This window comes from Diabrotica virgifera, chromosome 5, assembly GCF_917563875.1.
Source record: "Diabrotica virgifera virgifera chromosome 5, PGI_DIABVI_V3a".
Taxonomy (NCBI): Eukaryota; Metazoa; Arthropoda; class Insecta; order Coleoptera; family Chrysomelidae; genus Diabrotica; species Diabrotica virgifera.
The window spans coordinates 236,162,361-236,189,225 of NC_065447.1; the positions used below are offsets into that span (position 1 = coordinate 236,162,361).

Below are 26,865 nucleotides of genomic sequence, written 5' to 3' on the forward strand. Positions count from 1 at the left end.
CTGGATCCCGCGTAAGAAAGAAAAGTTGATTAATAGCAAGCTGAAAATTTGTTAATAGCTTAACGGTGTCTAGTCGGACAAACTTTGATGCACGGGAACACTGGAACAGGGGAAGTTTTAACTGTGGAGCATGATAAACGTGTCGTCCTGACAAGTTTATTATTGTGAAAAATAGCAAGTTGTTTTTAAGTTTATTCGATAGCCAACGTTATGTAATATATGCGAAAATGTTTGTCCGACAAAAATGTTGGGCATTTTAACGAGTCCGACACGTAGAACATGTCACATCACAGGAATTATGTTGGTGATTAATAGCAGTCTGATTTTTGCATGAGAGTTTAATGAAAGGTTAAAAAAGCAATTGGAAGTTCTGTCCGACAAAATTAATAGGAAGTTTTCGTAGTCGGACATTCTAAACAGGTAAGACATAGACATAGACAAAAATGCTGGTGATAAATAGCTTTCCGACAAAGACGAAATTTAATTAAGTAAATTATTCCTTACCAAGAATGACTGTTGTCGGAAAAAAATAAGGGGTAGATTTTGTAGTCGGACAATTTAAAAAAATAATTTTTGAAATTTCAATAAGGGGTGATTATTCTATGTCAAAAGTACCTGCAATCAATTACAATCGATATCTTTCGATTTATGTCAACATCATTTAGATACCTCACTGTAATACATTTATAGTAGATTATATTATGGAGTGATTATTATTATAGATATAATATTATTAATATTATAGAGTGATTATTACAGGCAAATTATATTATGGAGTGAGTGGTCTAGCTATCTTTGTCTGCCACATGCGCGGGATCGCTTGGTTAAAAGAGATAGATAGACCACCTATCGGCTTTTTGCACTGTATTCCCTATCTACCCTTATGTCTATGAATACATTTCCATTTAAGAAAAACTGTCACTTTTGACAATAATTCATAATAAATTGCAATCGTAACTTCAAATTTAAACTAATCGATTTATTTTGGCAGCAAATTATTTCTTGCCATGTGACATATTAATTACATTATTATTTCATTTGTAGAAAGTTGAGAAAAATTACGTTATACAATTTTAGTAATAATTTATTTAGGTACCCTTTTTCAATCAAGCAAAGCATTATAGCACGAAGAATGATATTTAATAGAACTTTCACAATTATCTGGCAACTGAACCTCATTGAATTGATGACAAAGTATTTTACTAACTTTGTAAAATGTTCGAAAATTACTCAAAAATGTTCCGTTGAATGGTTTCACTTTTGATTTGGCGACTTAAAATGTAAACTGTTGACACTCAAAAATAGACACAAAAACACTCCATAGTTAATATAAATTTTAATTTCCAACACACGTGGCAAACAGAAACTCAGAGACCATGTACTTTTAAATACTACTTTGTATAGCACAAAGTGTCACACTGACAAATGCAGCCTTCTAATACATACTTCTAAGCATAATGTGTCATATTTATGTCTATTCTTATAAGCACCGAAGTTTTAGACTCTTCACATTTTTCAATGTCGTTTACAGGGTTAAGATTTGAGTATGGAAAAAAATGTATACAACGTTTTTTGTAGGAAATTTTCCGTACTTTCTGATGCGCCTAATTAGAAAACCCTAAGAGATTGCTTTCACATGTTCTTTGACATTTTTTATTGTCATTTTGAGAATATCTAGAACAAACTCCACCCAAAAAAATAATTGTTTTGCAATATATACATGCATTGATACTTACCTCACTATTTTTGGAGTGTGCATGTATATATATGCATATGCAAATATGTGAATATAAATAATAATATACAACTAAAATAGCTTTATGAATATGTGACTAAGTCATTCTGAAAAAATGTTTTTTATTTATTTCCTTCGATTTGCCCAAACTTTTTGTCCGACATATAACTTTTTGCGTTACAAAATATAATTTGTACATAAACAAATCAAAATTAGCTTGCTATTTATCACCAACATTTTTGTCTATATCTTACATGTTTAGAATGTCCGACTAGGAAAATTTCCCATTCATTTTGTCCGAGAGAACTTCCAATTGCTTTTTTAACCTTTCATTAAACTCTCATGCAAAAATCAGACTGCTATTCATCACCAACATAGTTCCTGTGATGTGACATGTTCTACGTGTCGGACTCGTTAAAATGCCCAACATTTTTGTCGGACAAACATTTTCGCATATATTACATAACGTTGGCTATCGAATAAACTTAAAAACAACTTGCTATTTTTCACAATAATAAACTTATCAGGACGACACGTTTATCATGCTCCACCGTTAAAACTTCCCCTGTTTCAGTGTTCCCGTGCATCAATGTTTGTCCGACTAGACACCGTTAAGCTATTAACAAATTTTCAGCTTGCTATTAATCAACTTTTTTTTCTTACGCGGGATCCAGGTCTATAAAAAGAAAAGAGATTATATAAATCTAAAGTACATAGAACAATAATTCGCCGCCGTCCACGAAAAGTATAACTTCGAAAAATGCCGTTAGGAGTAGAACTTTCAATGAACGCCGCGAAAAATATTATTTTCGATTATATATGATTGTGAAAATTATAATCCCTAATAAAGTGTCAGCGAAAAAATTTATTTTTTGATGAGTGTCAGCAAAAAACATTTCTTCTATGGGTCCACGAAAATTATAATTACTAAAAAGTTCTCAGAAATAATTGTTTTCGTCGGCATCTATTATGAACTAAATCTTTTCGTTATAAATATTTTGGGAGTTATAATCTTCGCGGACACGCATATAAAAAAGAATTGTATCGTCAACACTTATCAAAGAGTTATTATTTTCACTGGAAATGTATTTGTTTTTTTTTTTTTTGGGAGGTGAGAATCTTCAAAAGACCGTCTGGGAAGGTGTCCCAGGTGTGTCGGATTCGATCCGTCACGCTTCACCGTGCCGAACCGCCTACCGACTAAACTCACCTCCTCTTCCTCCAGCCGACAGGTCTGGAACCGCTCTTGGCGAGCATGTCTGACCCGTCGACCTTACTCATAACTCCCCCCGGGCACCCTCTGCGTGCACTCCGTAGATCAAGCGGCCACCCAGCCGCCCCGTCCCGCACAAAGACCGGTTGGTGAAGACGACCGTCCCGTGCAGCCCATATGCGGGTGGGGCGACCGGGGTGCCCCCAATCAAACATGAACTAGCAAAAGGATACCAGTCGACAGTTACGAGCAACTCCAAACATTCGTGCTTTCATCAATTCGCACTCACACTCATACCCATTCATTCTACAGTTAAAAAGGAAGCAGTCAGTGAGGTTGGGTGTAAAAATCCTCCCCCATTACCTGATACAAAACAAAAAACAGACTAAAAAAAACAAGACAAAACAGAAAATAAACAAAACAATACAAAGGCGGTCAGCATGGGTTAGATGTAAAAGGTCCTCCCCCACTGGAAATGTATTAGGAATCACATTAATCATAGATACCAGCGAATTATCATAATTAAAATTAAAATTAAAAATTAGACATTACATGTTACAAAAACAACGAATACTCCAGGTATTCCACCACAGTATATGGTTCTACAATGACCAGATATTTAAATAACTCTCTTTTAAATCTTCCAAATTGAATCTCTTGTTTTAACGCTGATGGTAACTTGTGGAATTTGATACAGGCATATAGTGGACTCCGTTCTGTTAGAGTAAGCCTGTGTCTAGGGATAGTTAGGTTTAGAGCTCTTGTGTGATGGGTATGATTGGGGATGTAATGGTTAAATAATAAAGGGTTCTTAAAAAGAAACTTTAAACATTCATAAATGTAGATGGCTGGAAAACTAAGTATATTTAGTATTAGTTTAAATTTCCCCCTGCATGACTCCTTGATTTTCATCTCAAGAATAATCCGTATTACTTTTTTCTGAATGATAAGAAGCTCTGATGTTGCCACTGCACTTCCCCAGAACATGATTCCATAACGTAGTTGAGAATAAAAGTTAGCATAATAAACAGTAAGAAGAGTATCCTGCTGTAAGTACTCTTTAAGCACTCTTATTGAGTAGCATGCAGAGTTCAGTTTTTTTACATAACTGCAATAGGTGTACATCCCACTTCAAATATTGGTCAATGTAGATACCCAGGAATTTGACAGAGTTGGATGTTTCTATGTGGTCTGATTGAATATTTACCATATTCGTGATCGGACCTCGAGACTGAATGGTTCTAAAATAGATGAAGACAGTCTTATCACAGTTCAACAATAATTTATTCCCAGCAAACCATATCTCAGCCCTCTCCAGATTTTCACCTGTTTTTAAGAGCAACTCTTCAACAGTTTTGGCCCAAATCAGATAATTTGAGTCATCTGCGAAATTAATAAGGCTAGATGATTCATCTGTTACAGATTCAGCAAAATCATTGATATATACAAGAAATAAAAAAGGCCCAAGAACACTTCCCTGGGGTACCCCCAACTCGAGATTCAGTGCTTCTGAGAGTGTTCTCTCACACCATTAGTTTCCAGATAAACTCTCTGTGACGTTCCTGTGATAAATGACTATCCAACGTAAAGCTGGGCCTCGTATTCCATACTTGTCAAGTTTGTCAAATGCTTTTGACAGATCTAGAAAAGCTCCTAGTGTTTTGTTTTTTAGTTCCAAGTATTTTAGTAACAAATTCAAATATAGCTGTATCAGTTGATTTGCCCTTTAGCAAACCATGCTGTGTTTGTTTGAGAAGATTTTTTGACCTGAAGAAATTTTCAAGTCTATTACACATAGTTTTTTCAAAAATCTTAGAGAAGGACGAGAGAAGACTGATGGGTCGATAATTTTCCACTTTAGTTGGATCGCCTGTTTCTTGTGCAGTGGTTTCACCAGAGCTATCTTTAAATTTTGTGGAAAGTAGCCATATGTGAAGGAATTATTTGTAAGTTAGAGGATAACTTAATTCATGTGCAACATACTTAATGATGTTTGTGGAAATTCCATCATGACCAGAGCTATGTTTATTTTTTAGATTTTGAATTATTTTTAAAATTTCAGTTTCAGAAACAGAAAACAAAAACATACTTTCTGAGACAGTGCTGATATTAATGCGGAAGTTTTCTACCGGCTTGATTTTATTGACTGCATTTATAGCTGCATTTGCCATAAAAGTGTTGATTTCATTGGATAGAGCATTTGTCTCACCTTGTAAGCCCAGAACATGGGAGCTTTTTGAGTTCCCTTTAATTTCTTTGATTATTTGCCATGAAACTTTAGACTTATTATCACTAGTTTCCAACCTTTTATGATAAAAGTTTTTTGAGACTCAACCAAAAGTTGTTTTTTGTTTTTTTACTTCACTTTTTTAACTTGTTTATATTTTTTTTTATTGACGATTTATCTAATTTTATAAAATTGTATTTGTTATTGTTATGTATATCTTTTTCGTGAATCTATGTTAAGCTTTGTCCATAAAATTGTAAAATTTTCAGTGACAATAAAGCATATTTCTATTCTATTCTATTCTAAGTTGATTATATATACGCTTTTCAGCCCTATAGTCCTCTTCGATACAGCTCATTATTGGCACTTAAAGTGAACAAAATATCCAGCCGTGATTTACAGGAAGTAACCTCTGGTGCACTTGTCCAACTCTCTTTAGGATTTTTGCTATGAAATCTTTTTATAGGAAAACATTGCTGAAATAATGTTTCTATAATATTTTTAAATTCTTCCCATTGGCTGTCTATTTGTGAAGAATGACATGCAAAGAGATTTGACCAATCCACCTGACTTAACAAGAATTTGAAATGTTGTTTGTTTTCTGCATTAAACTGACGTTTTTAATACTTATCGAAGGCACTCGACCGATCTCAAATTTAACTATCTGAGCCAAATGATCTGATGTGTGTGGGTTGAAAACTTTTGATGTAAATGCTTCAATATTTGTATAAATATTGTCAATGCACGACTTTTTGGCACCATCTATGCGTGTGAATTCTGTTATTGAAGGAATTATATTAAAAGAGCTTAATTTTTTTTTAAAAATACCTGGCCATTTTGCGTCCTGGAGTATATTTAAGTTAAAATCTCCTGCTAAAAAAAATTATACAATCTTTACAAATCAAATCGTACAATATTTCATGTTTTTTTTTTTCATTTCAAAAATGTTTTGTTTTGCGAAAAATCGCTGTTATCATTCCTCAAGTTCTTTGTTTATAACAATCTTATCGACATCCGGACTTAGGTACCTAAGTCCATCTGAATAAGGAGGCAGTTGTACCCCCCCCCCCTGGCGACAGGACTATAAAGACATTTTTGTTATTTTTGATATTTCAACAAATTAAAGAAAAAATTATTTCTCTGTCTAAAAGAATCCCTAGACTTTTCTGATATGTAGTTATAATGATTATGTCCTTTATCCTTATCGTTACGGGGGATGGCTTTCTTAACCCTCCGCTACTCGCACACGGTGTATGAGACCGACCCCGTAAACCCTGTGGACAATTTTTTTGTTTAAATCAGACGTCCATAGTTTTAATTAGTAAGATAATTTAAGATCTTTTTCTTCTTTTCAATGTTTATATATTTGTTTATTTATATTTAGATACTAATTAAGACAAGGAGAAGCAAATATTGTTAAAATTATTTGAGGAAGAAGAATTTGATATATTGAAAAGGAAACGTACGAAGATGATGATTTTATTAAAGTAATATAATGTTGACACAAACGCATATCTACAAAATTATATGATCATATATTCATTAAATAATATAATTGTACACAATTTTGCAAAAAAAAAATTTTTAAATTTTGCTGACCCATATTTCTGGACCCGGTCTTCTGCACCGTGCGAGTATTCGATCACAAAAAATTGGCCCGAGTAACGGAAGGTTTCCGATATCTTTCCTCTCTGAATCATACCAGTGGGGAGTATCATCCACACACAGATTTTAATATTCATATTAAATTTAATTATTAAAATGTTTGATTGGGAATAACTTGGATTTAGTTGGAGCTGAAACTCGAGCCATGAAGCGTGACAGCAGCACGCTTCGCAGCATTTGTGTCAGCCCACTGAACTATCGAAGCTGACTACCTACAGTTTATATAATTGTATGAATATAAAGTAAGGCAGGAGTAGCGTGCATGATTAAGAAGGATAGTATCAACAAAGTAAAAAATTTGATATATTACAACGAACGTATACTAAGAGTAGACATATTATACGGATAGAGAGGAAACCAATACAAACCTAATCATATGCTGTGGACCAGATGGAGACGCAACAAAAAACGAAAAGAATGAGTTCTGGGAGAAATTACAAGTGATAAATGATTGTACAGAGAAAATTGTGATCACAGGAGACATGAACAGTACAGATACAGACAAATTCATACAAATACTTAGGAACAATAATCAACAACAAAGGAGACATAGCGGACGATCTTAACAACAGAATGGAAAACAGGAAAACTATTCCAAGCACTAAATAACAAAGAAATATCAACAAAGATCAAGATGACAATATACAAAACAATATATAGACCTACGGTGACATATGGAGCAGAAAATTGGATATTAAACAAAAAACATCAGAGCAGAATACAGGCAGCAGAGATGAAATACCTCAGAAGAACGATCGGAGTAAAAAGAACTGATAGAATCAGAAATGAAGAAATAAGAGAAAGACTCAAAATCAAACCGATACTCGACTCAATCAAGGAGAAAAAATTGGCATGGTTCGGACATCTAACCCGGATGGACAATAATAGACAAGTGAAAAGAGTGTGGGACGCCAAACCAATAGGTAAGAATAGAAGAGGAAGACCCATTAAAGAATGGAACAGTGACATTTCGCAGATACTGCAGAGTAAGGGTAAGACGTGGCAGGAAGCAACACAGATAGCATCCAATAGGAAGGAATGGAGAAAGTTCGTTAAGAGCTAGGACAATTCAGAAGATTGTAAAATATTGTAATTTAATGAATTGTATTATAAATGGCCCAACACCGAAAGGTACAAATGGGTCTACTGATTAAGTAAAGTAAGGGTTGTACACTGCCCGTCAGAGAAAACGAGCCGCCCACAAAATGGGTCATTTTTGATGTCTCGAATTTCTTAAACCTGTTGTCTGATTTAAGTGATTTTTTACCATGCTATAGCTTTATTCATTAGCAATATCGCTGTAACATTGTTGCTCGACGGGTAAATTGTCATTGTATTCCGGGCGTACCAATCACTTTGTTTTTTTTTTTTCTCAAAGTTCACCACACCCTGTGGAATATTCTAGCATTTATAAAATATTGAAATTAAACCCCAACTATAGCCTCGGGCTTTCTTATCATTCTGTTTTTTAATACATTCGCCTAAGTTGGATAATAAAAAAGTTAGGTACTTTAACAACTAGCCATGTTCTTCATCAATACCGGGTGTTTCTAAATAAGTGCGGCAAACTTGTAAGGGATAATTCTGCATGAAAAAATAATGACCGTTCCCTAATAGCACAAGGACGTCCAATGGACGTCCTTCACGGACTTTAGGGACGTCCATTGGACGTCCGAGGAACGTCCTTTATACGTCCTATTTTGGTCCAAATGTCGCGCTACCGAACGTCCATTGGACGTCCATCTAAGGTCCGAGGGGACGTATATTGGACCTTAATCGGACGTAATTTGGACCTTGATCGGACGTCCTAGGGGACGTAAATTGGACCTTAATCGGACGTAAATTGGACCTTAATCGGACATAAATTGGACCTTAATCGGACGTAAATTGGACCTTAATCGGACATAAATTGGACCTTAATCGGACGTAAATTGGACCTTAATCGGACGTAAATTGGACCTTAATAGGACGTAAATTGGACCTTAATGGGACGTAAATGGGACCTTAATCGGACGTAAATTGGACCTTAACCGGACGTAAATTGGACTTTAATAGGACGTAAATTGGACCTTAATCGGACGTAAATGGGACCTTAATCGGACGTAAATTGGACCTTAATCGGACGTAAATTGGACCTTAATCGGACGTAAATTGGACCTTAATAGGACGTAAATTGGACCTTAATTGGACGTAAATGGGACCTTAATCGGACGTAAATTGGACCTTAATCGGAAGTAAATTGGACCTTAACCGGACGTTCTAGGGGACGTGAATTGGACCTTAACAGGACGTCCAATTTTGGTCCAAATGCCACGTTGCCAAACGCCCAATGGAGGTCCACTTAACATCCGAAGGGACGTTCGGTGGACGTCAATTGGGCCTTCATAGGACGTCCCAGTTTGGTCCAATGTCTGGCTGCCGAACATCCATCTAATGTCGTGGGAAATAAAAAATATATTTTTTAAGGAACTTATATTACATCTTATATTAAATTACAATTATTGGATATTACATTATTTACATTAAATTACAATACACTTCTCCAAGAAATTAACGCACCACCTTAAATATGGGGTATTTTTTATGTCTCGTATTTCCTAAACCTGTTGTTTCATCTAAGTGATTTTTTTATAATATTATAGCCTAGGCTATAGGTTACCTCCTTAAGCTTGTCATGCACAGGGAGCTATGCTGTAATATATGTACATTATATCATATCGCTCTCTATAGTAATGAGTGAGCCTGCAGACAGAAAACAAATGGTTCCATATGTGCAGGCTCACTCATTACTATAGAGTGCGATGTGATATAATATATATTACAGTATAGCTCCCCGTGCATGACAAGCATAAGGAGGTACTTAACCTATAGCCTAGGGCCTAGGCTAGAATATTATAAAAAAATCACTTAGATGCAACAACAGGTTTAGGAAATTCGAGACATCAAAAATGCCCAATTTTTAAGGTGGTGCGTAATCGGCTGTATATACAGGGTGTAACAAAAATACACGTCATAAATTAAATCACATATTCTGGGAACAAAAATAGTTTGAATGAACCTAACTTACCTTAGTACAAATATGCACATAAAAAAAGTTACAGCCCTTTGAAATTACAAAATGAAAATCGATTTTTTCGATTATATCGAAAACTATTAGCGATTTTTTATTGAAAATGGACATGTGGCAGTATTATGGCAGGAATATCTTAAAGAAAAATTATGGTGAAATTTGTGCACCCCATAAAAATTTTATGGGGGTTTTGATCCCTTAGATCCTCCCAAACTTTTGTGTATGTTCCAATTCAATTTTATTATTGTGGTACCATTAGTTAAATTCAATATTTTTGTTTCTTAGTATTTTTCAGATAAGGCAGTTTTTATCGAGTTGTGACTTCTTTTTTAACATGTCTACATAAAAATTTTATGGGGGTTTTGTTCCTTTAAACCCCCCAAATGGTTGTGTACGTTCCAATTAAACTATTACTGAGGTACCATTAGTTAAACAGAATGTTTTTAAAACTTTTTTGCCTCTTTGTATTTTTTCGATAAGGCACATTTTATCGAGATCTGGCTTCTTTTTTAATATGGTTCAAAATATCCCTAAAAATGTAAAGCATAAATAAGTCTGCATATTATTACCAAGTCTCCATAATCGTACTTAACCATATACAAATATGTGGTGGATTTGACAAATATTCAAAATATTTCGATAAAAATTGACTTTTCGAAAAAGCAATAAGAGGCAAAAAAGTTTTTAAAACGTTGTGTTTAAATGGTACTACAATAATAATTAAATTGAAACGTGCACAAAAGTTTGGGGGGGTTTAAAGGAACAAAACCCCATAAAATTTTTATGGGGTGTCCAAATTTTACTATAGTTTTTTCGTAAGATACTGCTGCCATAATAATGCCACATGTCCATTTTCAATAAAAAATCTCTAATAGTTTTCGATATATTGGAAAAAATCACTTCATCTTGTAACTTCAAATGAGTGATAAAGGCACAGAGACTTAGATGGCGAGGTCACATTGAAAGGATGCCAAACACGAGGACTCCAAAAATGGTACTAAACTACACTACAGCTTCAAGAAAGAGAAGAGGAAGGCCGAAAAATAGATGGAAGCAAGAGGTCGAAAAAGATTTGGAAAGAATGGTGCTACAGGGTCAGAAAAGAAAAATGAATAACAGGAAGGAATGGAGAAAAATCACATATCAAGCCAGAGAAGATCTCAGTACATAAAGAAACGTGAAAATGAAGAAAAAAAACAAACTTTTCAAGCCATGGGCCTCTAAGACCCTTGGTGCTATTATATATATATAACTTCAAAGGGCTGTAACTTTTCTTGTGTGCACATTTGTACTAAGGTAAGTTAGGTCCAATCAAACTATTTTTGGTCCCAGAATATGTGATTAAATTTATGACCTGTATTTTTGTTACACCCTGTATATATCTACATACTTCGTCTAATTTACTAACTGTTGCGCGTCATCCGCGTCGTAGCCTGTGAGGTCGCATGATACCAACACGAAATATTTAGGCGGTAGGTGTGTTCTTTTTTAGAATCACTTTGCCGAGTACACTGGAATTACAGCCACTAGACATATTTTATTATATATGCGTAGAAATAATATTTGAAGATTTCTATTAATGTTAACCTAAAGAAATACACAATAATATGTTTCATTTAATTTGTATAAATGGATTATAAAGCGTTTTTATGAAGCAGATTTGTTCGGATCACACTGTAACTGTAATCGAACGAAGGTGACATTTTAGAATAAATTGGTAACATTTATTTGACAGTTACGGTGATGACACTTCATATTTGTTTATATTCTTTACTATAAGTATCTGTTTTATTTATTATATTTACTGTTTTTATTATTTACTTTACTATAAAAAGATCCTCTACTATAAAAATATAAATTTCACCTAATTTTATAACGACTTGGAATAATCGAGGTATCTGACAACTTTTTTAGTTGTTATTGTAGACATACTTATACAAAGAAACCTACCGGCTTTTTGCCAAGAGTTCGGAGCCGTTTTTTAATTATTAACAATGCAGTGCAAAAACTCTTGCACTGCAAATCTTAAAAGATTATAACTTAATTCTTGTTCTCTATTTCTTAAGTTTTTACTTATTTACATTGAATATTAATTTGTTTTGTTGTATAATCCACGTTTACAATAATTATGTGACATATTTGATTTAAAATGGATTCAGGATCTTTTTATACTTTGGCAACTATGTCAACTTAGATCTCTGGCGTAGATAATGACGTGGAACAGTAAGTAAATTAGATGGACTGTAGGTTATATTTGGTTCTTGGGACATCAAAGTATATTTTTTAGACATTCTTAGTCACTGATGTGACATACCTCTGATTTGTTTTTTCATGAGTTTTGTAAGAGAGACTAAAAACTTTTTTTATAGTCACCTCCTGTTTTCATATATTTTTTGACATGTTTTGTAGTAAATTCAACTATCTATTTACTACAAAACATGTCAAAATTTACATGTGAAAGCAGATGATCCTAAAAATGGTTTTTCGTCTCCTACAAAATTCATGAAAAAGCAGATAGGAGAATTATTGTACATTACAATTCTCTGATGTTTGGGAAAAAGGGCTTAAGTCAGAATTGCACATCGATAATGTTTTGATGATTTCTACAGTACTGTAGTAGATTCTACTGTACATACAGTTTACATCTACAACAGTTTTTTTCTGGTCCAGAAATCATCAAAACATTATCAATGTGCAATTCTGACTTAAGTCCTTTTTGCCAAACATAAAAAAACAATCTGGTCATAACTGACCAATGAGCAATTTTAATTTAACCTAAATTACTACTGTTTCTTAAAATGAAGAGCTTACCCCATAGCGTCTCTTATCTAATCTAACAAGATCGTGCACTATTATTCTAACATACACAGGCACAGCACACAAGCACTATGCTCCGTTTTTCACTATCACCTATCACTCAAACTAGTTCAAAAGGATTTGTCCTCTTCAATCTTCTAGTTTGCCCAGTAGTATCGAGGAGCTGGATTTCCTCGATATTCTTGAACTTATGAAGTTGATGCTCGTGACCCTGCTATCTTCTTGATATTTGTTGATAAAGTAATAACTTATTATGCATGGACAATGTGGACTTTCTTCCAACTAGCCAATACACTTTTTATATCTCTCTTTTGCCTTTCATAGCCACAAGGCTATACATTTCCTTCTTGGTTTTTTTTTGTAGGCCACTTTCAGCTGATTCTAAAAAAAATTAAAATGAACGGTAATTTTTCTATTCTTTACAATTAAAAATCAAAAGAAATAGGTACCTATTTACAGGTAATAATATGCATGTATAAATGATTCGTTTCATAAAGAATAAAGAAAATTGAAAACGGATTTTATAATACTTACAAAATTGTTTAAACAAGAGATCTAGCCAGAGCCCAGAGCAAAAACTAGCAGACAGTACAGCAAAAAAGCCACTAATTTCCATTTCCCACACCCCCTTATCGATGCACTTTTTTCCAATCAAAATTTTTACTTTACTAAATTTTTAGGTTATCGGTTATGTTATGAAAATGAAATGTGATGACCAATGACCACGAGACGCTACATAGATACTCGCGCGGCAAATTTGAAAATGAACGCAAATTGAACAGTACAATAAATGGCCTCTCTTAAAATCTTGTAATGGAAAATTTTACCCCTCCAGGAAGACATTGTACTATGTTCATAGAATATCTTGTGGTAACTTTCCACCCATAATTTAATCAGATAGATGTTCACGGAATAGAACGGTAGTACTCGGACAAACATAAGTTTGGGAATATGATTCAAATCTCGATGATGCGCAGTGGTTCTTGTTTACTAGCGTTACCATGGAAACGGCCAGTTTGCTGATCGCCAGTGTCGTAGTTAGAAGTGCATTACGTATCGCAGAGAGTGTTTAACTTATTGGTTTAATCGTGTTGGATATTTTATTAATAGTTTTTAGCTTAGTGTTTGGTATATTAGTAGTAGTAATTAGTGTATTATTAAGACATTTACCCCCGGTCTTTTCACCTCCGAATAAATATGCTCTTATCTGGCAGTTAGCTATCTGGAGGATAAATATTTATTCGCCAGATAAAATGTACCCGTCTTTTCACGTCAAATTATGTTCCAGTTAGTTATCCGGTAGATAAGCTTAAAAGTAAGTTTGGATTCCGAACACACCTGACTTTTGTGTTTATTTTTATAATTTCAGCTTTAACCTAACCTAACATAATTAGATTCAAAGATGATTTTATCGATTTTATTTCCAGTTTGGACAAAGGAAATGTAAGCAAATCAAAGAATTACAACTTAATAGGTTTAGTCACAACTTAACTTAGTTTAGTTACAACTTAATCATAAGGTTTAGAAATACATTTCCATATTTTAATAAGACAATATTGTTTTAGAAAGAAAACATTGATTATGCTGAAAAAGTTTACTGGAGAGCTTGAACAAGAGGTAAATCCATTTTAAATTATACTGTTGATTTGTATGTAAAATAGAAGACAAGTTTAAATAAAGACAAGCTAGCTAATGAAACAGATGCAGTGGTAATTTTGTTTACATAATTATACATATTATATGATTATTAATATTAACTGTTCAATGATGTAAAAAATTTGTTAATGTGGGGAAAACTTTTATTTAAATTCAATACTATATTTCTGTAGCGGTATGGCAAAACTTGATGTTATGTCTGACTTTAGCCAGAATGAGATTATTTGCTTGATATGCTATTTAGTAACATTTCTTCAAGTTGGTAGAGTTTGGTATGTGTATGATGAAGGTAAAACCCCCTTTGTCCCACAGATCTTTTGTATAAAAGATTTTAGATCCCCTTTAGATTGTTTAAAAGATCCCCTTTTAATTTACAGTAGAACCCCGATTATCTGTGCTATGATTTTCTATTACTCAAGTTGCATTTTTGAGGTTTTATCAAGATAGCATCATTGTAAATCAATTAACGGAAACTCTATATGACGAAAGAGAGACTCATAATAAAAGATTTATTTTTTCTGTTATATTTTTATGGTAGGTACATAATATGTATGTGTATACGTACTTATTATACATAAGAAATACATGTTCGGATTATACGTGCTTTTCAATTATCAGTGCCACCTTCGGTCCCGAGAAGCACGAGTAATCGGGGTTCTACTGTATTAGGTAGGCCAGAACTTGATATATTACTTGATTTCTTATGTTGATTACTTTTCGTTTTTGGGTTGGCAAAACATGATTTAAACTTTCAAAATGCCCTCCTGAAAAATTAGGCTAGATGGACATATCAATCATTGTCAAAACTCTACAGATTTATAATCTATCCAACTGGTATATTGAATAGTAAACTAGGGATAAACCAACTATGTATATCAAAACACAATATTTTTAAATATTGGATAATTTACATGGTAAATTGAAGAATCCCAATAACAAGAATAAAACCTAATTTTAATATTTGTTAGTAGATATCTTTCACTTTTCTAAATAAAAAAAATTAGTTACAGATATGACAAACACCTAGAAGATGGAATCCTGCGTTCTTAAATAAAAAAGCTAGTTCCAGAAGTAAGCTACCAATAATAAACTAGAGAATGTATTACAAGAAAGAACAACACTAATACTCAACATAGCTCAATTGCTTCAGGTATAAAAAGAGGAGGAAAGGGTAGAACACAAGCGTGCCAGAGAAAATGAAAGGGCAGAAGAGAGACACAAAAATTCATTGATTTATTAAATTTAATAATTAAATTATACAAACGACAATTAAATAAAGAATAAAAAATGATACATGTATATTAATGATCCTTCTATTTCCCCATAAAGCTTGTTACTGACCAGGAGGTATACTATAATAGATATATTACATCTCATATTGCTCACTGTAATAATGAGTGAGCCTGCATAAACGGAACCATAATATACACATTATAGTTCCGTGTATGCAGCCTCACTCATTACTGTTGTGAGTGATATGAGATATATTTTAGTATAGTTCCCCGTGTGTGACAAGCTTAACACAAAAATTAAGGTTATCAAACATCATAACTTCAGTAAATTCAATAATTTAGCTTATTCCTGGTCTATACTTAGCAATTCATTTTCATCTCTATGTTATAAATATATTGCTTCAGTGTAAGATAAGACAGTTGAATCAATTTAATCGTTTTGTTTTCTGCCATATACAAAAAGGGATGTATTTGTGGACTTGTTAAAAATGGCTTCAGTGGACAATCAGAATCTCCAAGTAACAACCCATTGCTATGATCTGAATTTAAACAGCAACAATACAGAATTACTTATATTTGGCACAAAAAATATTAGTAAGAAGGTACCTATTTAAAACATACCCAGTATTACGAAATTGTCAGAATATAAAATCAGTCTTCCTATATTCTATTTTTTGAGAATTTCATGATACACCCAGTATGTTTTGGATACTTAACTGCAGTTTTTTTTTCAAGGTAGGTATCATCTACTGTTTCTGAGAACCATGTGCATACATAATTCTAGTTACTATATCAATCAATACCTTTCATTTTGGAATCGTAAAATATTTGGCAATTCAAAGAAATGATGGGATAAGAAACTAATCTATTTTTATTTTTTACAACTTGTTTTCCTTTGTAAATGAATATAGTTGGGTAGGTATACAATAATACATACCTATTATAATTTTTTCAAATTATAACCCATCTTTAATTTAATATCTACTAACTCTGCTTAAAAAATTACAGTAGGTAGGTATGTATAAAAACAAAATAACAAAATTTGTGATTGAGAATTTTTAGAAAGAACAAAATTTTACTTTTGCAATAAATTCAATCAGACCTAACAAGATTTTAGGTTATATTTTTAGTTTCGTGGTAATCAGAAACCATGAAATATACGAAAATCAAAGTTTATCTTCCAGATAACTTCTTATTCGGTACTTTATTCGGCAGTTAAATATTTGATATTTAACATCAATTTATCTGCCGGATAACTTTATTCCAGAGTGAAAAGACGCTACTTTTTTTATCTGTCAGATAAACTTCCTGTTAACTATTTATCCGGAGGTGAAAAGACCGGGCCTTAGTGTATCTCTAGTGCGTTAAGTCATTAGTCATTTAACAATATGCCTCATAAAAAGATAGGAATCAAAGGGCTGGGATTGAATAGCCAAGCAAAGGCAATCATTTATAATGTTACTACATTATGTCCTGCAGCTGCGCAGACGGTCTCCTGTTTTGTATTTCAGCATTCCATCTTTTATCTTCCTGTCTCGCATTGTGGCCTGCAAATCTCCACTTTAACCCTGAATATGCTCAGTTACATTTTTTACGTGTGTTTTCTCTCTTATCCATTTGTTTGGTTTTCTGCTTGAAGTGTTATTCCCAACATGGAATAAAACATGAATTAATACAATAGATATTTTCTTTGAGTCCTTTCTATTTTGTTTATGTTGGCCTTTGTTAATGTCCATGTTTATGAGCAATACGTCCTAACAGAAAGGATGCTCTGATCAAATACACAAGTTTTTAGGCACTGTTTCTTCTTTCACGCCAATCTTAAATTTTTTCGCAATATTTTCGTTTAGTAACATTTAATATTGGTAATTGTAGGGATAGGATTCTAGCAGCGACGGGTATAAGCAAAAACACCTTAACCAAAATAAGAAAAGAAGGTAGAGACGTAAATAAAAATGGAGCGACTAGTTTATCTTTTAAAAGTCCAAAAAGAAAACGTTGTCGTTCCAAAAAAATTGAATTGAGCAGTGGACAAGTGAAAACCATCAAAAATATTATATACGACTTCTACACCATCGAGAAAAGATCCCCTACAATTAATGGTAAATAGTTTAAAAGTTAAAAAATTATCAGTTAATGGGAAATTGATACCTATATTTTTTATGGTAAATAAAATAATAGGGAACTTGCATAAATTTTTAAATTCGAAAAAAATGTTATAAATCACAACAGAACATAATTTAAAACATGTATCAAAGATAAAAAAGTTTTGTTTGTCTTTCGTTTGGCCCCTAAAGACGATTAAAAATTCAAATTAAAACAGGTGGTCCAAAATGCGTCGTGACGTCACTTGGTTTTACATGTACATTTTTCCAATAAAGTAAACAGAATTTTAAATTAGACGTTATAAACGTCAGTAGAAAATACATTTATGTGACGTTACAAGTGTTTTTGATCGTTAGACCTATTCATAGAAAATTTGTACTTTTACAAAATGGTTTTATTTTCAATAGTAAACCTTCGTTCCTTTCCTTCAAAAACAGTATAAAACTACAATTTTAACAAACTGGTATATATTATTACAATGATATACGATAAATGTCATTAGAATATAAATATTTTTGACTTATTCCACGACGATGAGCTTGCCAAATACCCAAGTAGGTGGAGGCCAATAAACTAAAGAAGGAGAAGAAGAATATACCTAAATATAAGGTTGTGTCTAGGTATACGCTAACGTGTACGCAAATAAAAAAGTTAGTGTCAGTGATTTCTTATTTTTTATTTGTTTAGTGTTTGTTTTTAAATTAACTACGGAGTGTGGACAATTATTTAGTTCTTTTAATGAGTTTAAGAACATTTTAAAACAGTACGAAAAAGATAAGAGACTATAAATTAATATATATATTTTTTTAGTTATAAATGAAATAGTATTACCGTAAAAGATTAAAATATAAGGAAGACCTAAAGCTTTCACAATAATAATTAACTTGTTCTGAAGCTATTATCCTTGTGGCATTTTTGTAATCAACTATTCTAAATGAGAACTAAGCCACAATTTAACTAAAAAATTGATTTTATTAACGTTTCGACTTCTAAACCGGATGTTGTTGTCAAAATACAAAATATTATTAAATTAAACAAAAATGTTGTTGCTTAGTAAAAAATTTTTTCTAATAATTTATTTAATCTGACTAATTTTTGTATTTTGACAATGACATCCGATTTGGACGTCTAAACGTTAATAAAATATTTTTTTTAGTTAAATTGTGGCTTATTTTGCATTTAGAATAGTTGATTATAATAATTCACTTACGTATAAAAATTATTTTAACAATATTTTGTACCTACATGTCATGTAAACTAAATACATATAATTATTTTGCTAACCTAAATATATACTTTTATATTATACATTGATTTATTACAATTAAGTTTGAAACATCTGAATAGTTCTGCTTCCCTTCCCTTAACAAATATGTTTCTATCAAACAAACACTAAACATATCAAAATAGCATGTACCAAAATATATAGTCACTGCGCAAGCTAAATAATGACGTCACTGGCTTGATAAGTTTAATTCGCGTCTACCTAACTTTTTTATTTGCGTACACGTTATCGTGTACCTAGACACAGCGAAATATAACCATAATAAAAACTAATGCAAAACTATGTGACGTCACGGGCCGTTTGAAGACTTTAAATATGTATTTCTAAGTTATTACGAGTTTTTGAAGTGTGAAATTTTGGAAATCTCATTTTTAAACAAAACTGAACATTATTATCTAATAAAAAAAAATGTGCAAGTTCCCTATTGTTTGTACCCGTTTAGAACGAAATAAAAGTTTTTTCGTAAAAACACTGATATAGATACATTTTCAACAAAAATGGTAGATAGATACAATTCTTTTACAATTTTATTTACTTAAAGTATAAAAGAAGATTTACTTTCCAAATATTTTAACGATTTCTATTTATTTAAGGTATCTATCAAAAACTAAAGAACAAACAAATGGAATTTCCAGGGTCAAAGGAAACATTAAGGAAAACGATAATTGGATTAGTCTTTAGGTAACATAGTGAAAGTAATTATTTAGCTTAAAAAATAACATTGTATAATGGATAATGTATTTTAAATTGATATTTTGTTGACATCGTTTTAGTTCAACTTTCTACAATTTACAGTTATGAAGAATGTTTTTTCAAAAGTACCAAGTATTTATAATCGATAATTTGTTTAGATTTCGATTTCCGAAAAACTGTAAACAAAAAATAATGTTATTAATGTTATTAAATAATTGTAAGTATTGAGGAATTTGTCATATATTAAAGTACTCCTAATATTTTGCTCATTATTTTATCAAATGCAACTGATTATAAGCTTCATAATTATTAAAAACTATGAAAATAAAAAGAAACAAATTCATTCTTCGCTTTAATTAAATATAATTTAGGTACTATTATAATTTACTTATAAAAATTTATTTCAAATCTGCCTGTTTTCGTCCGCCACTGGTAGAAATGGTTTGCTTGTCTGCGCGAAACGCTACGTCGCAATCCCAAACTTATGTTTGTCCGACTCTACCTACATTCCTGGAATGTTTTGTGTTGTTAGGATTAAACTTTTATTTTATTTATTCTTGAATATTTCCTATTGTTAAACATTGTAACCAATAATTTACAAATAAGATTTTCATTACATTACATAAAATCAAAAACATTTTTTGGATATTAAACTATATAGTTTGTTTATAATTGTAATAATTGTATATACAATTTTGAATTAAGATTTAATCTTTTCGATTTAAACTACAGTAAAACCTGTGTTACCGGCCCCCTGCAAACACCGGCCACCTGTACTAACGGTCAGTTTAAAAATTCCCCAAACCAATTACAGTAAAACCTGTCAGTAACGGCCACTAAAAATGAAAAAGCTATTGGCCGATATAGAAAGGTGACCGGTATTGCCAGTTTTTGTAGTCTAGATATAATTGGTTTGGGGAATATTTAAACTGGCCGTTAGTACAGGTGGCCGATTTTATCAGGTGGCCAGTAACACAAGTTTTACTGTATATCTAGACTACAAAAACTGGCAATAACGGCCACCTTTCTATATCGGCCAATAGTTCTTTCATTTTAGTGGCCGTTACTGACAGGTTTGACTGTATTTCATTAACGTAAAGTTAACGCGTAAGTTAATATTTTATTGAATTATTTTGCTATTTGATCCCGTAATTGGTATAATGTGTCCAATATAATATATAAGCGTTCATAAAACGTCCGTATTTCGTCCAGTATGGACGTCCAAAGGACGTTCAACGTCGGACGTCCAAAGGACGTCCATATTTATTCCGTCCGAAGGACGTCCAACGTCGGACGTCCAAAGGACGTCCATATTTATTCCTTCCGAAGGACGTCCAAAATGGGACGTCCGTTTATAGTCCATGGACGTAAGGACCAAAAATGGACCTATTTTGGACGTCCAAAGGACGTCGTGTGCTATTAGGGTTTGCTTTATAAACATATGTCCGCAAATGCTTCGTTTCCGAGATACGGGATGTTGAATTTTTCTTACAAACAGATTTATTTATTGCTCTAAAACCGGTCGAGATATGCAAATGAAATGTTTGGTGGGTTTTAAGAGGCAAATCGCATTTTTTGACATACGATTAAGAATTTTATATTCATCATTGGCGTGCATACGGGTCATATTACCCGTGACATATTAAAAAAAAGAATGCGTGTGTGTACTTGATACGCACGTAAGAAGTTATACTTCTATTATTAAACTAATTTTAATACTTACTACAGTGGAACCCCGTTAACTCTGATTAATCGGGACCGCGGCCGATCCAGGTTATCGAAAATCCGGGTTGGCCGGAGAAAATGGTAAAAATTAATAAAATATGGTATGCTTACAGATAAACTCCGTTATAATTGTCACACAGACACTGGTAAACCACGTTCGCATTCCACACAAAACCACACATACAAAGCGTCGTCAAGAGTCTCATTCTTAGCTTTATTAGCTTTGCACCGATTGTCCAAACTGTCTTTTGTTATCATTTTGAAAAAAAAAATTCTTCGATTTTAGTTCTATTTTTCTTCCTCCGATACTGTAGATGTACCGACACCATATAATGCTGCAAGATTCACCTTTATCAATTCTACTTAATGCTTCTAGTTTCTTTCCATTGTCACTACAACATTTTTACGTTTTGTTGCCCTTATAGACAAAAAACACGCACACAAAATCTGAATAGATTTACGAACGATTACAGAACGGAAGCGAACAATACGACTTTACTACACACAATACCGTCTCTGATGTTATGTTATTTAATAACAGTGATGACTAAGACCATTGTTAAAAAAAGAATTTTAATAGTCTTTTCTAAACAATGCTAAGACAGTTTCAAATAAATAAAGGATAATACAGGTGCCTGTTGTTTTCGATAACACGACAATGAATGTGGTGTGCCATGAGTCATTTTTACTATGGTATATGTAGTTCAAATTACACAAATACCCATTATCTCTCAAATATTATATTACATAGAGTTGGTACAAAACCTCGTGAACCTTGAAAATCCGTATGTATAACCGAAATAAAATGAAGCCAAAAACATACGACTATTTTATTTGCTGCGAATTGCGCGACAGGGTCCAATCTGCACCCTGATATTTTCAGTAATGTCGGATTCAATCGTTTCGTTCGTATATTGACGTCACCAAATGAATGAATTAGGTTCACGAGATTTTGTAACAGCATTTTGTATTTTTATTGTTGAAATGTTTGTCTGATAAAAATCGGTCCGGGTTAGCCGGAGTTCCGGGTTATCGGGGACCGACTTATCGGGGTTCCACTGTACTTTCCAAAAAATTTTATTAAAACAATACGAAAAATTAAAAAAATAAAAGAATAAAACACACGCAAACACATTGAAAAATGAAACCAAAGAAATTATTTCTGAACAATTGTTGAGAAAATTTTAACTAAATACGTATTTTCTGAAAAAAATATGATAAATATACTTACAATCATAAAATGTATAAAAATTTCCATTGGGAATTGAACCTGCTTCTATCACGTTTAGATTATTTTGAACTCACCCCACGCAGAATTTAACTACCGAGACATTGTGAATGACGTGGGAAGATATACCTAGCAACTAAACGTTTTAAAAATTTTTGACAGTTTGTTGCTTATCATTCTGTTAGTTTTATCAAATAAGTTTGATTCTTGTGGAATTAAAATACGACAAAATATAGACTAAAAAAGTAAAATATTAGATGGAGATTTTTGTTGGTAATCAAATAATTATGTAAATCAAAGTACCTACTAGCTGGGTAGGTACATTTTTCAAATAGTTATTTGCCTAATTTGTAATTTTCTATTACAATACTGAAACATTTAAAATAAGGTACGTACCTGTTGCTTTTAAAAACTATTTAAAAAGTCACTACAATAATTTTATAAACTTGCTTTTTGTCTCTGTCCTCACAACAATAAAAATTTTGTTTATCCAGAATCTCCATTTGAACCATTATTGACAGATGATTTTAACACCCAATCAATCCCGTATAACGTTTCATATCATACTGTCAGTGTGCGCACGCGCCCAGTAAAAATAAAAATTTACCCTCGTGCCTAAAGAAGTATAACTTCAAAAATAACTTTGAGACATCAAAAATGACCCATTTTGTGGGTGACCCGTTTTCTCTGACGCGCAGTGTAGAATGAATAATAAATCACAACAATAGAGAAATAAATTTTAATCAAGTAAGTACTCCTTAAACATTATTATTGCACAATTCGTTTTAAAGCTTCTAAAACAATCATTCTCCTTCTTGAACTCCTGACAAGGGACACACATCTAACATACAAAAGGTAGCTCTACACATAGGGCAGGTACATTTAGAAGAAAGCCACGTGTTGACTCGATCAGCTTCTTGTCGAGAGGCAAACCATTTTGCCATACAGTCGCTGCACCACATCGGCCTGCAGTAGCAGTTTGTGCACTTGTTTTCGACTTCTGGAGATTCCTCGCAAAGTTTTTGAAGTTTGACGTTTGGTTGTGCTTGCATGCATCCGTTGCATTGCTCTGAAATCTAAAGTGAATGTTTAAATAATTACACTTTTATAAAAAAGAACTTTTTTATAATACTTAAAACCTTTTTATTATTTATAGGCAAGAATATAAAATAATTTAACGATAAACGATTTAACGATAACATGCTTAAAATTCCAAAAATTACATTCTAATAAAAAAGTACTTTTTATAATATCACGGTTTTGTTATTGTACATATAGGACACAACATGTTTGGAAATAATAATTAACTTGTAAAATATGAATTTTTAGTAGGTGTATTAACTGTTATTTATAATTATCATTCCAAAAAGTACACTAGTATAAAATAGTATTTTTTATAATACCACGGTTGTTTAAAATGGTATATATAATTTTAAGTATATAAACTTTTAATTATTTATTAAAAAAATTTAAAAAAGATACGCAACAGCCGGGTTCCAACTGGGGACCTCTCGAACTGCAGTCTAATGCCACTGAGGCAACATCAATTTGTAGATATCGATTTATTAACGTACTTTAAAATATCATTGCATTAGTCACATTTTTAAAATAGTTTAAAATAAAAAAAAATCGATTTATCCATACATTGTGATTGGTCAGTGGGGTTTGTAATTGATTGCTTTGTAAATCCGTTATAAGATAAATAGTAATAAAAGTTAATAACAAAAATTGTAGCCAACTTTGATTACAGATTGATAATCAGCAATCGTAAATTGTAAGTTTTAGACAATTATTCAGTCATGGCTTACTTAAAATTTGGAAAGATTTAGACCCCTAATTATTAATAATTTTGCTCTGAAAAATGATATTATCTCGAAAACTAATAAATTTACGCACAGGGAATGTTATACAAAAATTATAGTATGGTAATGGTACTTTTCGATAATGATATAAAATACAGGGTGTTCTATTTAAAATTACTGAGAAAATAATGTACTTGCGTTTTGACTCACCCTGTATTCAATATAAAGAAAATTAGCAAAACAACCATTTTCGAAAATTTTGACAATAAATAAAAAATATGACGTCAATAAACCATTGACCTTGTGCTTGCTTTTATTTATACAGGTAGTTAAACTTGTTACGATTTTCATATAAAATTGGTTATAACTTTATAAGTACCCCGTATAACATACCAAACCTTTATATTTTTGTATTCAAAAAGTTACGAAGATTTCGAATATGAAATAAAATACAGGGTGTTCTATTTAAAAAAAAACATAAGTTTGGTCTGCCACTATGTTATCGAACACCCTGTAACATTCTAACTAATTTTGTGATGTGAAGCTCAAAGTTCGCTACAATTTTTGTTATTAAGTTTTATCGCTATACATTACTATAACGGATCTACGGAGCTTCACCCCACTAATTATTAATCACCCTGTATAATAGCAGTAAACTATTGCATTGTTAGCTAGTTCTAAGCTATCATGAAAATTTCAGGTGTCTAGGTAGCCTAGAACTATTTTTAAAATGAATTATAAAATTTGCGGAGTCCGTGACACCAACCAAGCCAAGTATATAAAAAGGTTTTAAAAAACCTCAAAAATCTAGGAAAAAACAAAAAAAGATGCTATGAAATGTATTATACATTATCATAGATACCATAAATTAACAAATGAAAAACCCTACCAACTAGAAGGAACTGGGCAACATAAAGTGGGACATAATGGGAGTATCAGAAGTTAAAAGAAGAGGATAGGGGTATGTGGACTTACATTCAGGCAATAGGCACTAATATAAAGGAAATACTTTCAGAACAATATAAAGACAAAGAAACCTATACATATGGTGGAGTAGGTTTCTTAATAAGAAGAGGAAGTCTCAAATTAAAATAATTAACAGCATCTCGAATAGGGTTCATACATGATCTTAAAACTAAGCTCACAAACCAGAATAAAGATAGTCCAGGTTTATGCTCCAAATGAAAAAGCAAGTAATGAAATAAATACTTTTTACAAGACCTTAAAAAAGCTGTAGACGACAATAAAGAATATAAAATAATAATAATGGGAAATTTAACGTCGAAATTGGAAGAAAGATTGAAGATTTGAAAATCTCGGATTCGACGTAGTCCATTAAAATGTTACATTTAGGTTGCATTTCTTAGAGGAGTAAATTTTATTTTTTTAAGGTGTAGGGGGGTTCAGTAGAAGCTTAAGTTCAAGTTTTTGGTATCGCCACCCTTGTCCCCCGGCCGCCATATTGGAAAAAGGGGTGCAAAGGGCTTTCGCGCTGTATCTTCTAAACTAGCAATCCTACAGAAAATTTGATTACACATAAAATGTAGCAAATTAAATTTTCTGCAATTTTATATATACAGGGTGCGCCAAACCTCTGGTCTTCTTTGATTACGGCTAAACTATGAGATATACAAAAAAATGTTTATAAAAAAACTAATGTGTATCAAAGAGGTCTATAATTTAAAATTATTTTCAATTATACAGGGTGAGTCAGAATGACGGTATGAACCAAAGTTGTATTTTTTTAAATGGAACACCCTGTATATTAAATCATTTTTGAATATATTATTTAAAAATATGAAAAATTTGTATAAGGTCTTATAGGCCTAAAGTTAATAATTTTCGAATTATTTACATTTTTATTGAGAAAAATGGTAATATTTATAGGGTTGTGGATTATGTTTCCAAGGAAATAAAAATTTAGGTGATAGGTCAAAGTTTTTAAATACAGTGTTATTTTTAAATAATTTAATATTTTTTACTTTTAGCCATAAAATATACAGTGTGATCACTATTTGCAAATACAAAATTTTCTCATTTTTTTTAAATGGGACACCCTGTATATTAGTTTTGAGTTTGGTAGTAAATATTACAACCTTTCTTTTGGTAAAGGTTGTATGTACCTAGCGTGTTTCGTTTTGTAGATATTTTAAAAAAACTATAGATTTTACGTTTTTGCGGATTTTTTATTTAAAAATTTTTTTGCAAAAAAAATATTTATAATCTTGTTTTAGACACATACACTAAAATATAAAATATGAAAATAAAAACGTAATTAAAGATTAAAATAAATCGTATGCTAGTACAATTCAATTGAATTTAATAACTTTAAATTATTTTACAAAAAATATTTTACCATATTAATGAATACATAAATTAGTTACTAAATTAAATAAACAACCAAATTTTAA

General features: G+C 32.0%; 2 protein-coding genes and 1 long non-coding RNA gene across 3 annotated transcripts in view; 2 read left to right on the top strand and 1 right to left on the bottom strand.

The window, feature by feature from the left end:
• Positions 1 to 12,486: 12,486 nt before the first annotated feature.
• Positions 12,487 to 15,674, top strand: LOC126884737 (uncharacterized). Its single transcript, XR_007698138.1, has 2 exons — positions 12,487 to 14,344; positions 15,388 to 15,674. It is a non-coding gene; the product is annotated as an uncharacterized LOC126884737 (long non-coding RNA).
• Positions 15,675 to 17,003: 1,329 nt separating this feature from the next.
• Positions 17,004 to 19,889, top strand: LOC126885592 (uncharacterized). Its single transcript, XM_050652190.1, has 3 exons — positions 17,004 to 17,112; positions 17,466 to 17,717; positions 19,600 to 19,889. Exons 1-3 carry the CDS (start codon positions 17,004 to 17,006, stop codon positions 19,689 to 19,691), a joined length of 453 nt encoding a protein of 150 aa, XP_050508147.1. The 3' UTR covers positions 19,692 to 19,889.
• A 3,486-nt stretch (positions 19,890 to 23,375) lies between these two features.
• LOC114331096 (E3 ubiquitin-protein ligase TM129) overlaps positions 23,376 to 26,865 on the bottom strand; it is a 34,602-nt gene continuing 31,112 nt past the window's right edge. Inside the window, exon 4 of the mRNA XM_050650890.1 lies at positions 23,376 to 23,728. Within this exon, the coding sequence (XP_050506847.1) occupies positions 23,456 to 23,728 (273 nt within the window). The 3' untranslated portion in view covers positions 23,376 to 23,455. The remainder of the gene's footprint in view (positions 23,729 to 26,865) is intronic.

Bases quoted from the DNA above. Each gene is read 5' to 3' on its own strand.
- LOC126885592 (XM_050652190.1), top strand. From the start codon at position 17,004: ATGCCTCATAAAAAGATAGGAATCAAAGGGCTGGGATTGAATAGCCAA. The intron at 17,113-17,465 runs GTTTTGTATTTC...ATTTTCGTTTAG, and splicing joins AGCTGCGCAGACGGTCTCCT to TAACATTTAATATTGGTAAT. The intron at 17,718-19,599 runs GTAAATAGTTTA...TATTTATTTAAG, and splicing joins AAGATCCCCTACAATTAATG to GTATCTATCAAAAACTAAAG.